General features: G+C 38.7%; 1 protein-coding gene and 1 long non-coding RNA gene across 2 annotated transcripts; both read left to right on the forward strand.

The window, feature by feature from the left end:
- On the forward strand, positions 363-1,596 carry LOC109709323 (NAC domain-containing protein 68-like). Its single transcript, XM_020231502.1, has one exon. The coding sequence runs from the start codon at positions 472-474 to the stop codon at positions 985-987; it is 516 nt and encodes a 171-aa protein (XP_020087091.1). The 5' UTR covers positions 363-471; the 3' UTR covers positions 988-1,596.
- LOC109709324 lies at positions 5,824-8,690 on the forward strand. The gene is made up of 2 exons (XR_002216063.1): positions 5,824-6,083; positions 8,385-8,690. It is a non-coding gene; the product is annotated as an uncharacterized LOC109709324 (long non-coding RNA).

Here is a 15,702-nt window from a genome sequence, read left to right on the forward strand (position 1 = left end):
CTTTGAAACCGACGACTTCACTGTAGGTGGACACGATCTCTTTTTTCTTGGTTTGGCTGGTCCACGTCCCCCCGCCGGCAGTGCGCTTCACACGATTCCTATGACGTGTCCTCTTGGTGAGGGAATACCCAATTTCGCCGTCGTCGCCAAGAAGGCTCCACGGCTCCGTGGAGTAGACTCCGGCCTCGACGATGTGGTCCCACCGGAGGCTCTGGCCGGCAGGGTAGGCAAGGAGGTAGTGGACAATGTGCTGCTCATCCTCGGGGTTGAAGGGTCGGTGCTTCCATCTGTGACCACCACTGCCGCCTTGGCCATGGCGTTGTCCTGTGGGAACAGGAATGGCATTGTTGAGCCATGGATCTAAGAACCCTTATTGGAGTCGAAGGAAGAGGTTTTGTGTAGGCTTCTTGCTGGAGGTGAACCAGAGTTTCTCAAAAGAGCTCGAAAAGGAGACAGAGGAGGAGGAAGAAGATGATGATGAATCGAGTTGGCATTGGGAGGGTTAGAGATAGCGAGCTACCTCATTCGACTCCAATTAGGGTTCTCGTATCCATGGTGCAACAATGCCATCCCTCTTCCCACGGAAGAGCGCTATGGCTGAGGCGCCCGTGGCAGTCGCGATCGGAAGCGTCGTTACCCCTCGGCTTCATCTTCAACCCCAAGGATGAAGAGCTCATTGTCCACTACCTCTGTGCCTACCCCGCCGGCCGGTGGGACCATGTCGTCGAGGCCGAAGTCTACTCCACGAGGCCGTGGAGCCTCCTTGGTGACGACAGCAAAATTGGGTATTTCCTCACCAAGAGGACACGGCATGGGAATCGTGTGAAGCGCACTACCGGCGGGGGACATGGACCAGCCAAACCAAGAAAAAAGAGATCGTGTCCACCCGCAGTGAAGTCATTGGCTTCAAAGCGATGTTCTCGTTCTGTATTGGTGGCGACGGCAACTGCTCCAAGAAACCATCCAAGAAGACCACCGGATATGTAATGTACGAATACGAGTTGCCATCGACGGCCAACAAGGGTACACACCAACAAGTATGCACTGATGATCTCTTGCTTGCTTTTTTCTGAAGATCACATTCTCTTTAATTTCGGGGCTTAATATGTTGATTTATAAACAGAGGCATCGCAAGAACCGGTCTTGTACTGCATCAAGAAGAGCGCACAAGAGATCGCGAGGAGTCACAAGAGAAAGCTGGAGGAAGCGCCACACGCACCCGCAGCAGAAACCAATATTGCAACATACAATCACAACGTCAACAACAGGCCCGCCATCCCACCCAGATTTTCGAGGCCAGCCTGGAACACGACAACAGCAATAGCATTAGTTCATGTATTCTTGCTACTCCAGAGAGTGCTTTTTCTGAATACGCTGACCCCACCACATTTACTAATGAGGCCCTAGCCCTTTTCGGCATTCCTTCATGTCTGTTTGCTACTGATCGTAGTTCTGCACTATTGTTGTACCTCTCTGCAGCAGCTTCGCCGGAAGGAGATGCTGCGGATGCCATTAACCTTGTCTACGATGGTTTCTGCTCAAGATGACTATGGCTGTTGATCAGCAGCAACCAATTCCATATCATGGCGACGATGTGATGACGACGGATACTGATTTTTTCGAGGTCGGGGAGTGCAGCTATAATAGTACAAACCCAGAATACACCGACTCTGTCGCATTGGCAGACGTTGGCACTCCTTCAAGCACGTATCCTGCTGATTATAGTACTGTGCCGCTCCCCATGATGGCATCGTTAGAACGAGCCTATGATGGCATCAATAGAATGAGAGATGACAAATGATGATACCGACATTAATTAGCAGCCAATTCCATGTCATGGTGAGCGGATGGTGATGATGAATGCCGACATTTTTTATGGACTCGGAGGAGATATGAACATTGGATGCGACATTGTCAGTAGCATGGCCGTGGAAGGAGCTGGGAACCGTCAGCCACCTCCACTGCCTTATGAGCTTATCAGAATGACAATGGCCACTACAACTGCAGACCAGCAACTTGTATTGCCGCCAGATCAGGAAAAGCAGACGGTGGCCGACGAAGTAGGCTCTTTGGATCAGCTGCAATCAGTACTGAATAAGGCAAGCTTTTCTGATTGGTATGACTCGCTGCTCAATGCTGAACCGTTGCTACTGTCATTTGTTGATTCAGGGATGCCCTTCAGAGATTGTCGGATGCCGCCAATACCATTTTCGGATGGCATTGCATCTTCTGCTGTGATTGAAGGAAAGAAGTATGCGTGAGAAAGCGCGAGGAAACATGAGAAAGCGGCATGTAATTGGATTTAATTTTTGTTACATTAATTTTTTATACTCTGTATGCAAGATAGTGTATGTGTTGATTTAGTGCTCATATAGGTGATTTTATTGGGGGTTATGCAAATGTAAAGTTAATCATTCATTGTTACAGGGAAGCTAACATATGTAAATATCATCTATTTTTCTTTATAAACATTGGCTGTGTAAAAGTGTCCGTTATCTTTGGCAACTTGTAATGTTGTGAAACAGAGTTAGTTTATCTGCTTCAATTAATGCAAGCTGCTTTTTATTTTTTTTAAATTTTTTATATTTGGTCTTGTATTACTGGAGGCAGTAAAGTGAAAACACACATGTACGTATGCATGAACAAATGCACAAATGTCCAATTAAATACCAACTACCCAAATGATTTCCATGTAGAACAATCCTGTATAAATTGACTAATGATGGTAAGAACATAGTATCTTCTCAATACCCAACTAAACACTGACAGAAAAGATATACATTATTTCAGATTAAGATCAAGTATTTATATTCACCTGAAGTCGCAACTAGTTTTACGTCTTTCTCACGCTAAAGAATGAAGCACCCAAAGAATTTCTCTAGTCTTCATATGATAGATATAAGTTGCTCTAGCACTCCTAGTTTTTCCACTGCATATAACAAATCAAAAGCCCATAAAATACTGACATGCTAGAAATCAGAGCCCATTATTTAGAATGAGTAAAAATAGCTCATAGATTTGTGCTTCTACAGCATATACACACTTCGCAAGACAAGTATTGTTATATTTCAAAATTAACAGAGGCAGACCATCCAAAAAAAACACAGAACAAATAAGATAATAGCCGGGCTACACTACATGTGCTTAAGATGGCTCATATAATGAAATTACTAACCATTGGAGAAGGCATTTTAATCTTTTCCATCTGAAAGTCTCCCTCACTTTTGAGTCAGGTACAGAGACTATAGGCAAGATGAAAACAAAAATGATAATCATACAACATAAATGATTAATTTGAACCAATTACAATATGTAGGGATATGGAAGTGTCTTTAAGAGAATGTGCCTCCTTTGAAATTCTTGAAAATGCAGGACCTACTTGCACCAGGAGTGCTAATCATGCATTGAGCAATTCCAAACAGAAAATTTAAATGGTACAGTAGCAGCACATGAAAATTTACTGATATAAAACCTAATGAGAACAATTTTTCTTCTGCTTATGTTGGACTTCATTGGTCTTGTAGGATATGGGCATGGATTCAAATTTGGTTGGTTATTGAATCAGTAGGGCTATCTAATTAGGCTATCTGGCTAACATCGTAGATTTAGGTGTGTGCCTACATCTAACCATTTTCATGCTGAAATTAGTTCAATAGCAGATGCGGACACCCTATTTAAGATTTTCAAAAGGAAAAAAATTAAGAATAAATTCTAAATGATGCTGACAACAGTTTGGATTAGTTCTATTTGCAAAAGAGAAGGATTGATGTTCACATGCTGCAATGGTTATGTTGGTCAACAATTGGTGGTATGGACTACCAAGCATTCGTATTTATGCTGGTAAGATTTGCGCGAATGAAATTACCAAATCATGTACGATGATTTACCACGAATCGAGTAATTTTGCTATAATGATCATTCATCGCCTTTAACTTGCTTAAAATGTTATTTAATACAATAAAAAGTACACATTGATATCAAGAATTTAATAAGGTCATACAGCACATTGATATCAAGAATTTTATAAGGTCATACACATAGGCATCAAGATTCAAGACATACAGTATAGGTTCACAATAAAGTTTTGAGTAGGGCTGAGATTTGTAGGTCAGACGTGCACAGTCTAACTTGATAGAAACAGATAAATTTATTGGCTTAATCTTCCTGCACTACAACAATGCTATTCTAAAATCACCATAATCCACCAAATATTACATCAGAAGTCTAGCAACAGTGTTTCTCACACAAAAGTTAAAAAGTCAATTATCGAGCACCCCAATTGAAGGGTATCGAATAATCAGAAAAATTAAAGTGGTATCGGCCAAACTTTGGTTTTCTAAATACAGCAACTTAAAAGTATGTAGATACAAAATTAAGTTCTTTCAGCAGAAATGTGAAAATTTAGATATTTCAAGGATATATATGTAAATATCTGAAAAAGGAAATACAAACAAAAATTAAACATGCAAGTGATTCAATGACAATCCAGCGAATGAGAATTTACAGGCACCTGCCACTTTGAACGATAGATAAAATCTGATTCTTATGTGGTTGAAGGTAGTTGGAGAGGACAACAATACAGTGAACGGAAACAAAATCAAGCCTTGTGCAACAAAGATCGATACTGTAACCAGATTTTACCACCCGTGCATTGCCAATGAGATCTACCTTTCTTATATGTTAAGCTCATATAATCCTCAAGACTATGATACGACAATCAAATAGGTGCCCATTATTTTTCCTGATAACAAAATGGAAAGAGTGAAAGAATTGTCAAAGTATAAAGAAGTAACATAAGCTCATGTCTAGAAGCAAAAAGTAAGCGAAATCCAGCCCAGTTCTCTGAAGGAAACATTTATAGATATGCATCTTCTCCAGATTTCCTATAAGGCATTTAAATTCCATGCTAATTAGCATATTAGACATGATTATGCAAGAGTATAATTAGACATCTATCTATACTAAATTATGAATTCGCAATATCTTGCTTGACATGGCAGAACCTCCCTAGTTTGGTTTTTTTTTTTTTTTTTTTTATTTTCTTTTAATGGTGGGCATGTAACTCTTGTTCACGTCCCCCTACCTCCCTCAAACCGCACGTCCGCTGATCTGCCCCGCCTCCCGGTTTCTCTCTTTCTGGATCCTTCCCCCCATCTTACTTCCTCTCTCCTCCTTCCCCATCCTTTCCCTCGCCCACCACCTTTCCTCCCTCTCCGATATTGCCGGCGCGCGCCCTCTTCACCTCCCTCCGGCACCACTCCCTCCGCCCATCCTCGCTCTCCTTCATCGCCCTTCTCCTCTTCTCCTTCCTCAGCCGCCACCCCAGGGAGCCTGCCAAGATCCTTTTGGTTTTGGAAATTTTTGTTCGCGGTGACGTGAATGGTGTGTTTTTGATTCATACATTTGGTATGCTCTCGGATTTGGTGTTGATTCCGATTTAATTTGATCTAATTTTGATTAATTTTAAGAAAAGAAAAGGCATTTTTTTAGAAGGGTCTTTTAGGATTTTCTTTGATTTTACGTAATTGCAGGATTAGTGCGATGGGAAAAGTTGATGACGACTATTGTTTCTTCCCTCTCACCAGTTTGCAAATCGGGTATGTATGGCCGATTTTGTTCTTTAATTCCGTTCGTGGATTCAAGTAAATATGTGGGATTTAAATATTTAATCTTTGGTAATTTTTTGAATTTGAATTTGAGCGCAGTAATGTCCCAGTAAGATGTGTATGATCTGAACTCTTGAGCTTCATTTTTTTAACAATTGTTACAGGGAATTGACCGATTAAGGTATCCCCTTATGATACTTCTAATTATTATTATTATTGTTTTTATTACTATAATTGTTTCAGTTATTTTAGTAGTGCCATTCTTGATATTTATCGAATAGTCTGGAGTTCATGAATTATTGATGATGCTCTTTATGGATGGTAGGCAACAGATGAATCTTTTGTTCAGATGAGCTCTTTAGAGTTATGCGAGACCCAACACGATCTCTTGAGCTATTAAATAATATTACAACACTACATCTCGACATAGATGGGTTCTTGCCTTTCAAGGCACCACTGCTGAGGTCCTCAATTAAGGTAATGTTACTTTACTCTTTAATTTCTAGATAATAGGTGAAAACTTCTATTGGGATTGAACTGTAAAAAATTACCGAACTATCCATTTTAATATGTATATTATATATATGATTGGCCAAGTATTCTTGAATTCTTGGCTTGAAGCCATAATTGCTGGTTCAAGTAGTAACAGCAGAATAACTCAATGTAGAAAGTTTTCAAGGTCAAAACTATCTTTAAATGGTTTTCTCAGGTAGCATTTGGTTCGGGAACAAGGGGAGAAATAAGCCCTTGTTCCCCCGTTTATTCCCAAACGGTATGTTTGGTTTTTGGAAACAGTAGTTTTCGAATTTCTGGAACAAACTGGTATAAGGCTGGAACTGTTGTTCCACCCGTTTCCTGAAACTAACTTGTTTCTTGATGAGAACAAGGTTAATTAAAATCTAAATTTAATTTTAATGGTAGCAAATTATTAATTAATCTAATTAATATATTTAAATTATTATTTATTGCTTTAATAATTAAATAATTAAATAATTTATTATTTATAATTAATTATTAATAATTAGATAATAATTATTATTAATTTATTATTTATAATTAATTGTTAATAATTAGATAATTATTATTATTAAAGCAATAAATAATNTATTAATAATTATTATTCTTAATAATAATCAATATTATTATTAATTTATTATTTATAATTAATTATTAATAATTAATAATAATTATTATTATTTATTAATAATTATTAATAATTATTATTCTTAATAATTAGATAATCGATCTTATTATTAATTTATTATTTATAATTAATTATTAATAATTATTATTATTTATTAATAATTAATAATAATAATAATAATTATTATTAATTAGATAATCTATATTATTAATTTATTATTTATAATTAATTACTAATAATAATAATTATTTATAAATAATTATTAATAATTAATTTATTATTTATTTTTAAATAATATTTTGATGTTAATTAATCATATAATATAATTTCAATTTCAAATTATAATTCTTATTTCTCTTGTTCCAATCTAATCATCCAAACACTAGTTACCTTATTCTTAGGAACAACCCAATTTTCATCCAAACGCAAAATTGGTCTAGTTTCTGTTTATACCTAAACTTCTACCTATCCCTGGAACTAGTAGTTCTTACTTATACCTGAACCAAACGCAGCCTGATCAGAGTCCTTTTATGTATTTCTACAAGTCAAGAAATTCGATGTCTTTGTCAGTATACATGAAAGTTCAAGTGATTTTCAAATTTATTTTGTAGTATGATTTAAAAATATGATAGAAGACAGTCTCATCTTTCAAGGTTAGAAAAAAGCTTATCACATTTTAAGCTCTAATGATTGATGGATTAGGTTTTGTTGAAGATATTATGGGTTCTCTCAACAACTTAGTGTCATTCAATGCAAACGAAATCAATTCAACAGAAAGCATTTTATTATTGTCTTCATTTAACCCTCCTCTGAGATGTAGGAATGAGTCCTCTTGGTATCTTTCTAATAGCATTCTAGCCTTGAACCCTGCTTGGTAGGTTGAAATTCTATTGATCAAGTCCTCTTTAAATTCTTTTCTTTTTGGTTTGAAATTTCTTATTAGTGATTGTATCCTTATACTCTTGCTCTCGAAATTTTGAGAGCTCTCTCTCTCTCTCTCTCTCTCTCTCTCTCTCTCTAAGCATGTATACTAAGCAATGTAGACGTATGTAATGAATGAATGATAATTTTCTTCCTTGCTTTCAAGCTACTCGGCGATCTAATTTATATCGACATGGTAATATTAGAAGGAAACAAAAATTGCATCACAGAACCACAATCTTTTTGCGCAAATTCTAGCTCAGGAATTATACTAAACAATATGCTTTCTGTTTTGTTCGATCTGATTTCAACTCCAAACTCTTTACTCTTCTATTTTGCAATATCACTAGGATTGAGTGATACCTTTTGTATTATTACTGCTGTTGTATTCTAATATGATGCTTTAGTTTAATTTGTTATGGAATTTTTATTGTTTCCATACTATTGTGACAATTTCCTTCTATTTTGGAATTGGACTTTTCCTCAAGTTGATAGTCATATGCTTCTGTGGACATGAGATTACCTTTTGCCCTAATCAATTTAGGTGCTATATATATTGTTTGCTCAATTTCTTATACTTGATATGTATATATTTGGATATGTATATATTGGATATGTACAAATTTGCTTGGTTCTATATTCAAGTGCTACATTTACTTGATTCTTATATTTGTTCACTTTGTACAATGATTTTCGTATCTTTGTTGTATTAGGTATATTACTTACACCAAAGAAGAGGATACACTACTTAGCCCATTTGCTTTCGCTTGGTGATTTGTCATCAGTTTATTGTGGACTCTATAGCCTCGCCGCCTGCTCTCTCTCTACTGAAGTTGTAATTGATGATAGAATATTAAATAGTGGGGTAAGTTTGATGGCCGAGCGCAACTCTTCTATGTATTAATAGTTTTAAAACTATTGATTGGCAAGAAAGAAAGAAAAGTGTTTTACATGATGCAAAAATGCAGACAAAAATCTAACTATCTAAGCTCATATTCATCGAATTTCTTTTCCATTTATTTGTTTTGGTTTGTTGCCCATCAATTGTGTAGTAGCTTTGTTTCTACTCCCTTCTTTCCCGTTGTTGAGTACTATCCATCTGTTATTTTGTGAATCAGATATATATCATATAACAACATCATAATGATAACTGCATTTGCTATTATTTTACTCTTATCCAATTTACATATTATTTACTTAAGCTTTTAATTATTTCATCTCAAATTTCTTATCTATTAAAATTGTCTTCTTTTTTTTGGTTGGATTCTAGCTGTATAAGATTGAGAGCTGTAGTATATTGAGATAAAGGTTTCTTAAGATACATAGCAATTGATGAAAGTCCTCTGATTCAAAAATTGGGTTTTTAAGTCTGAGAATTTGTGCACAAAAACAAGTTGTTTATAGATGGTAATGTACAAAAATTATGTTCATTCTATTTTTTTTTTTTTATATTTGTAGAATATAGTATTCTCTCCTTACTAGGATAACTTTATCTTTAGATTCACATGTTTCGCTAACATAGAGCAAAACTTCCTATCATCATTTTTATGCATTGGAAGAGCTGGTTTTCTTATTGCTTTTGGATTTTTTTTTTCTATTTTTACGTGTTCTGCAGTATGAAGGTCATAATGTTTTGTTGGTTAATTATTATTATTATTATTATTATTATTATTATTATTATTATTATATATATATTGGTTTATTTCTATAGAATCAATCCGCCGCAACGCGCGGGCCCCTATGCTAGTGTAATTAATTTGATAATTCTGCAAAGACTTGGTTGTCTAAATAGTTATTAGAATCGAAATATTGAATTTTGACATATATTGAATCATGCAAGTAATTGCAAAAAGAGTACAGCAGTAGGAAAAAAGCCCTAGAAATAATGATTGCAAGTTTCTAAAAATTTTGCAAGCAAATCATGGTACAAATACATATATTATGTAATCCAATTGCATTTACTACACAAAGTTGTATAGCAATGGAAGGAAGAAAGCCCTAAAAAAAGCGATCATAAAGTTTTAAGATTTTGTAGGTAAATTTTGCTTTTTATTTTTGCAAGTAATCTCTCATGATTGGCCATTGAATTACTGACAAAATATATGGATCAAATTGAAGTGATCTTTAATATTCTCTCTAGTTTATTGGTGGAGAGACCCATACCTTGACCAGGCTAATAGGTAGTAATTTCCCTTTTCTTTTTAAAAAATCAAAAGCATATACTCTCATGCTTTTGACCCTCATCAAACCGATCCTAGCAGCACCAAGCGCAAAAGCAAATTCAAACTACCAAAAGCAAATCTGTGTTCCCCATAATTGGTCACATGGTGGATATTCTTTAAATTCTAGGTCCCGTGAGAGGGTGAGAACAATTGCGGCTAGTACACTTCAATGTGGCATTTGCGCAAACAGTTGGTAAGCGCCAAAACCAAGTCCCTCAAAACTCTACCAACCTGCTATGGATCGAAAGCAAATTCCCTAACTAGAGTTCTCTGAGACAATCCAACAAACTATTTCTAAGCATTGGCCAAATCCAATTCTAGCTCACTGCCACGGACAAAATGTTTTCCGTTGACTTCTCCTTGACAGTGGCCCATTCTCCAAAGGAGCGTTCTGTCGGAGGTTTTGCTAGGGCGTTCTAGAAGCTTCTACGCGGATCTCAAGACTGATAGTGCGGATGCCGAAAGGTCAAGAGTCCCTTAGAGTTCTTAGGTGGGCAATAAGTGTAGTCTCTTAGGAATACGTAGCTTCCCTCTTTGCCTGGTAGTTATGCGCCACTTGGTACCTTTTTATTTGTAGCTTCGGTGGCGAGTGGCCTATATAAGGATATGGCCTCCACCCCTTCTCATTAGGAAGGAAGGAAATCTGTTGTACTCTCAACTTCTATCAATATACAACATTCCTCTCTCTCTCTCTCTCTTTGTTGTACTTAGTCTTAGGGCGAGGAGGTCCTGACTTAGCAAGTAGAGAGGTAGGCTTGCCCATCTTCGAGCAGGAAGGCGGGCGCTGCACGGGCTAGACGAGCAGTTTCGTTTTAGTCCGTGACAATTAGTATCAGATCCGGTTCGAGGAGGAACCATGTCGACATCGGATGCTGCCGTCGTTGACGTTGTGCTTGAGCCCAGGGCGACCAAGTGCGGCAAGAGCAAGGAGCCGCAGACTCTGGCGACAGAGTCCGTCTCGCTGGACGACCGCGTAGGCGTGCTGGAGGACTCTGTTGCGAGAGCGGAGGAGCGCTACTCCGTCCTATCCCAACATGTGGGGATGATGGAGGATAAGCTGCATGCCATGGAGGACAGCATTGCGGCTGCCATGGCGACTTTCCGTCATCAGCTCGAGGAGTTCCGCAGAGAACTCCCCCGTCGCGAGGACAAGCGAAAGGTGCTGGTGGAGGATCTCGTCACCAGGGTCGACGAAGTCGAGGACCTCAAGATGCGGGTGACTATTCTTGAGAAGGCGGTGGCTCGAGGCGTCGAGACGCAGAAGGAGTACACCCCAAGGATCCGCGTCCTTGAACCCCAATGCTTCAAGGGCATGCGCGATGAGAAGGAGATAGATAATTTCCTTTGGCACATGGAGCGCTATCTCAAGGTGCTGCGATTGGAGCACAAGGATGACAAGGTCCAAACCGCATCCATGTACCTCGCCGACGACGCGATGCTGTAGTGGCGACGGCGTTCCGCAGAGGCCGCGAAGGGCCAATGCGAACTACAAACTTGGGAGGACTTTATGCACGAGCTCAAGGCGCAGTTCTACCCAGAGCATGTCGAATATCTTGCGCGGAGGAAACTTCGACGGCTCAAACATCGAGGCACACTCAAGGAGTATGTCCAGGAGTAATCAAAACTCATACTGGCAATCTCCAGCATGATCGGCTATTCTTCTTAGATGGCCTTCAGCCGTGGGCAAACAAAGAGCTCGTGGCGCGAGATAGGAAGGACCTAAACTCCGCGATTGCTTTGGCGAAGAAGTTACCCAAGCGGGAGCGAACCAAGGGTGATCGAGGTGAACCACCAAAGACGAGCGAGGCCAAGGGTGGGGGAGAGCACGCGATTCAGGGGGAGCGAAGGGGCACAAGCCAAACCGTGATACGAGGAGGCAATGACATAATCCCGCCCTGCCACCTGCAAAGATCTCTTGCTATGTTTGCGGCGAGAACCATTGGGCGCAGGACTGCCCAAAGAGGGGCAACCACAATGGAAAGCAGGTTGCTGCGGTCCAAGCTGCTGAGGGCGAGGACGACGATGTGGTCGAGCTGCCGAGATGGGTGCGCTAAGGCTCGTCAACGTAGTTCGCAGTCAGCAAATTGGCGACAAGCTCCGTAGAAGAGAGCTTATGTTCGTCGATGTGATCCTCAATGGGAGGACCATGCGGGCGATGATCGACACCGGCGCGACGCACAACTTTGTCGCGGAGGCTGAGGCCAAGCGGTTGGGCCTCACACTCGAGAAGGATGCGAGCCGCATCAAAGCGGTCAACTCTGAGCCGCGGCCAATCGCGGGAGTTGCCAAGGGCGTGGAGATAGCCATCAGCCCATGGAGGGGCAAGGCTAATCTCACTGTCGGGCTGTTCGACGACTTCGGAGTGATCCTCGGGATGGACTTCCTTATTTCGTCGAAGGCAGCGCCTATGCCACACTTGTGGGTGCTGAGCATCATGGGCGAGTCAGCACCGTGTATGGTTCCGATGTATCGGGGCGAGCCGACGAAGGACCCAACTCTGACTGCCCTGCAGCTTTACGAGGAGGTGAAGTGCAGGAAGGCTGAGGAACTCGAGGAGGACCTGAGAAGCGGCGAGACTGTCAAGTCTCCTGTGGCGCTGAAGCAGCCAGCGCCCGATCAAGGTTCAAGTCATTCTGTAAAGCGGGAGTCCAAGGAGTCCAAGGGGCGTTCTGCGGCTTAGCAGAGTGCGCATGCGTGTCGCGGAGGACATGCACATCCGGTGGATTCTTCGCAGAGCAAGCTCGCTGGTGCACTTGCTCAGAGGGGCGAGACACTAGGTGCTGGTGCGAGGGCAGATGCGGACTGCAGGAGCAAGGCACGGGGCCGATCGCGCGCAAAGGCACGACGTACCGCACGGAAGGCTATGCGGACCGGGAGCGACTCGGCGCACGACGAGGTCGTCTGCGCGTTAGGTGAGGGAGGTTGTCACGGACAAAATGTTTTCCGCTGACCTCTCCTTGACAGTGGCCCATTCTCCGAAGGAGCATTCTGTCGAAGGTTTTGCTAGGGCGTTCTACAAGCTTCTATGCGGATCTCAAGATTGATGGTGCGGATACCGAAGGGTGAAGAGTACCTTAGAGTTCCTAGGTAGGCAATAAGTGTAGTCTCTCGGGAATATGTAGCTTCCCTCTTTGCCTTGTAGTTATGTACCACTTGGTGCCTTTTTATTCGTAGCTTGGGTAGCGAATGGCCTATACAAGGATGTGGCCTCCACCCCCTCTCATTAGGAAGGAAGGAAATCTGTTGTACTCTCAACTTCTATCAATATACAACATTCCTATCTCTCTCTGTCTCTCTTGTACTTAGTCTTAGGGCGAGGAGGTCCTGACTTAGCAAGTAGAGAGGTAGGCTTGCCTATCTTCGAGCAGGAAGGCGGACGCCGCATGAGCTAGACGAGCAGTTTCGTTTTAGTCCGTGACATCACGCTACCTTCTACATATGGTAAATAGAATATATATATATATATATATATAACTAGGCTGGAATACTATCAATAGCACCAAGCTATTGGTGTTATTGATTTTTTAGCCCTTGGATTGAGAAATGTCTAGTTAGGATGATGTGGGCCCTCTAGGGTTGAGTGAGTGGTTGGTTGAATAGTATAATCTAACGGATAAAATAATCAGAGGGTTAAATCTAATGGTGGAAAACTCGATAGCACCAAATCCTTGGTGCTATCGATAGTACCCCAGCCGGACTCTCTATATATATATATATAGTAGGTCTTGTGTGCTATTAGGAGCACGGAGGCCTCCGTGCTCCTAAGCAATTTTCGATGATGGAGCTTCCGAATCGACGATCGGCTCCGTTTGACTTGATTTAGCATATTTGAACTATTTAGAAAATAATTTTTGTGATTTTTCAGTATAATTTTCCTAGCGATCGAAAGGGTTCAAAATCAACAATTTTTAATGATTGTTGTATACCGTTTGCAAGTTTAACGGTGTAGAAGTATTCAAATCAGGTGAAATTTTGATAGAAAATTCTTTATACTATTTACAGCAAGATCAATATGTTTGATCGAAAATTTTAATGCTATATCACCAATTTTTGTGAGATTTTTATTTTCAGCCGTTGATTTTGAACCCGTTCAATCGTTAGGTAAATGATATCGAAAAGTCACAAAATTTATTTTCTAGATACTTCAAATATGTTAGATCAAGTCTAACGAAGCCGATCGTCGATTTGGAAGCTCCATCATCGAAAAGGGCTTAGGAACACGGAGGCCTCAGTGCTCCTAATAGCACACAAGGCCTGCTATATATATATATATATATATATATATATATATATATATATATATATATATATATAATTGAGCGAGAATACTTTTAGAAGCACCACCTTTTTGGTGCTTCTAAGTTTTTAACCCTTGTATCTATTCTTTGATTATTAATAGCCTTTGGAACAAACACTATTCCACCTACCACCTACCAGTATCATCCCAATCCTATATTTCTTCATCCAAAGGCTAAAAACTCAAAAGCACCAACTCTTTGGTGCTTTTGGAAGTATTCTAGCTCAACTCTATATATATACACACACATAAAGTTGGAAATATAGCAAGTCGTACCTCCATACACGAGTTAGTTTAAGCTTTCGGTCTTCTCATTGCAGGGACTAGGAATTTCTTCCGCCCATACCATCATTTATTACTAGTGTAGGCCCGCGCTTCGCGGCGGAAAATTTATACAATATGTTTAAAATTAAAAATTTTTAACACCCATTTGTTTAAATCCTAAAATTTGAAATTAACATTTTGAACATTTAAATGTTAAAAAATATATTTTATCTTAATTCAATTTGTATATTTTGAATATATGATTTTAGTTAGAGTTTTGTTGATTCCTAATCTTTCTAATTCTAAACTTTTATATGCATCGAATAACTCGCTGTAATTTTGAATTTTGAGGAATTCAGTTAGGTAATTTGACATTCCATGATATATTTAGTAAATTAATATATATAATTTTTAAAATTTTGAACTTTATAATTTGAATATAAAATTTAAAATCTACAATTCAGAAACTAAAATGTAAAATTTAAAACAGGAAAATTTTAAAATTTAGTTTTAGTAATTAAGGAAAAATATACAATTTTAAATTTTAAGTTTTAAATTTTAAATTTCAAATAACTAATATTTTAATTCATTAAATATAAATTAATTTAAAAAAAATTCAATTGTAAATTAAATAGTGAACATTTCAATTCAAATGTTAAAATTTAAAAAATTTAGCTCGACAGTTTTATAGAATCTCGAATTTGGCAAAACGTAGAACAAAAATCATCACAAAACTAATAGTAAGCACAAACACTAATATTTGCATAACACAACATATAAATATAATCATCAGAAGTACTGTGATTCAGTGTATCTTGTAAAGTTAAACTCAGCGAATCAACCTTACAGAATACGTTCTAATTTACATCCAGTAAACGCGAATAGAATATAAAAAATTTTTTAAGATATTGGTCTATAATCTTAAATGATTACAGGCATTTATCTACAGATTCACCCACTTGATTCAGAAAATTTTGAGTTTGGCAAGCATGGACGGAGAATCACCATATCTGCATAAAATATCGCCAAAATATTTTTTCTTTTTAAATGTAACTTTTCTATGTGCATAATTCTATCAAAATCTCAATAATTTACCATTAAATCTAAATTTAAATACCTTTTAAATTAAAAAGTCAGAACTAAATTAAAATAAAAAAACCTCTAAATCTCTATAAGTAAAGAAGAGAGAAGGGCTAAAAAAATATCTCCGCCAAACTCCATCCCTAACACTCACTGCGCACCCAACGT

This window comes from Ananas comosus, linkage group 4, assembly GCF_001540865.1.
Source record: "Ananas comosus cultivar F153 linkage group 4, ASM154086v1, whole genome shotgun sequence".
NCBI classification, from domain to species: domain Eukaryota; kingdom Viridiplantae; phylum Streptophyta; class Magnoliopsida; order Poales; family Bromeliaceae; genus Ananas; species Ananas comosus.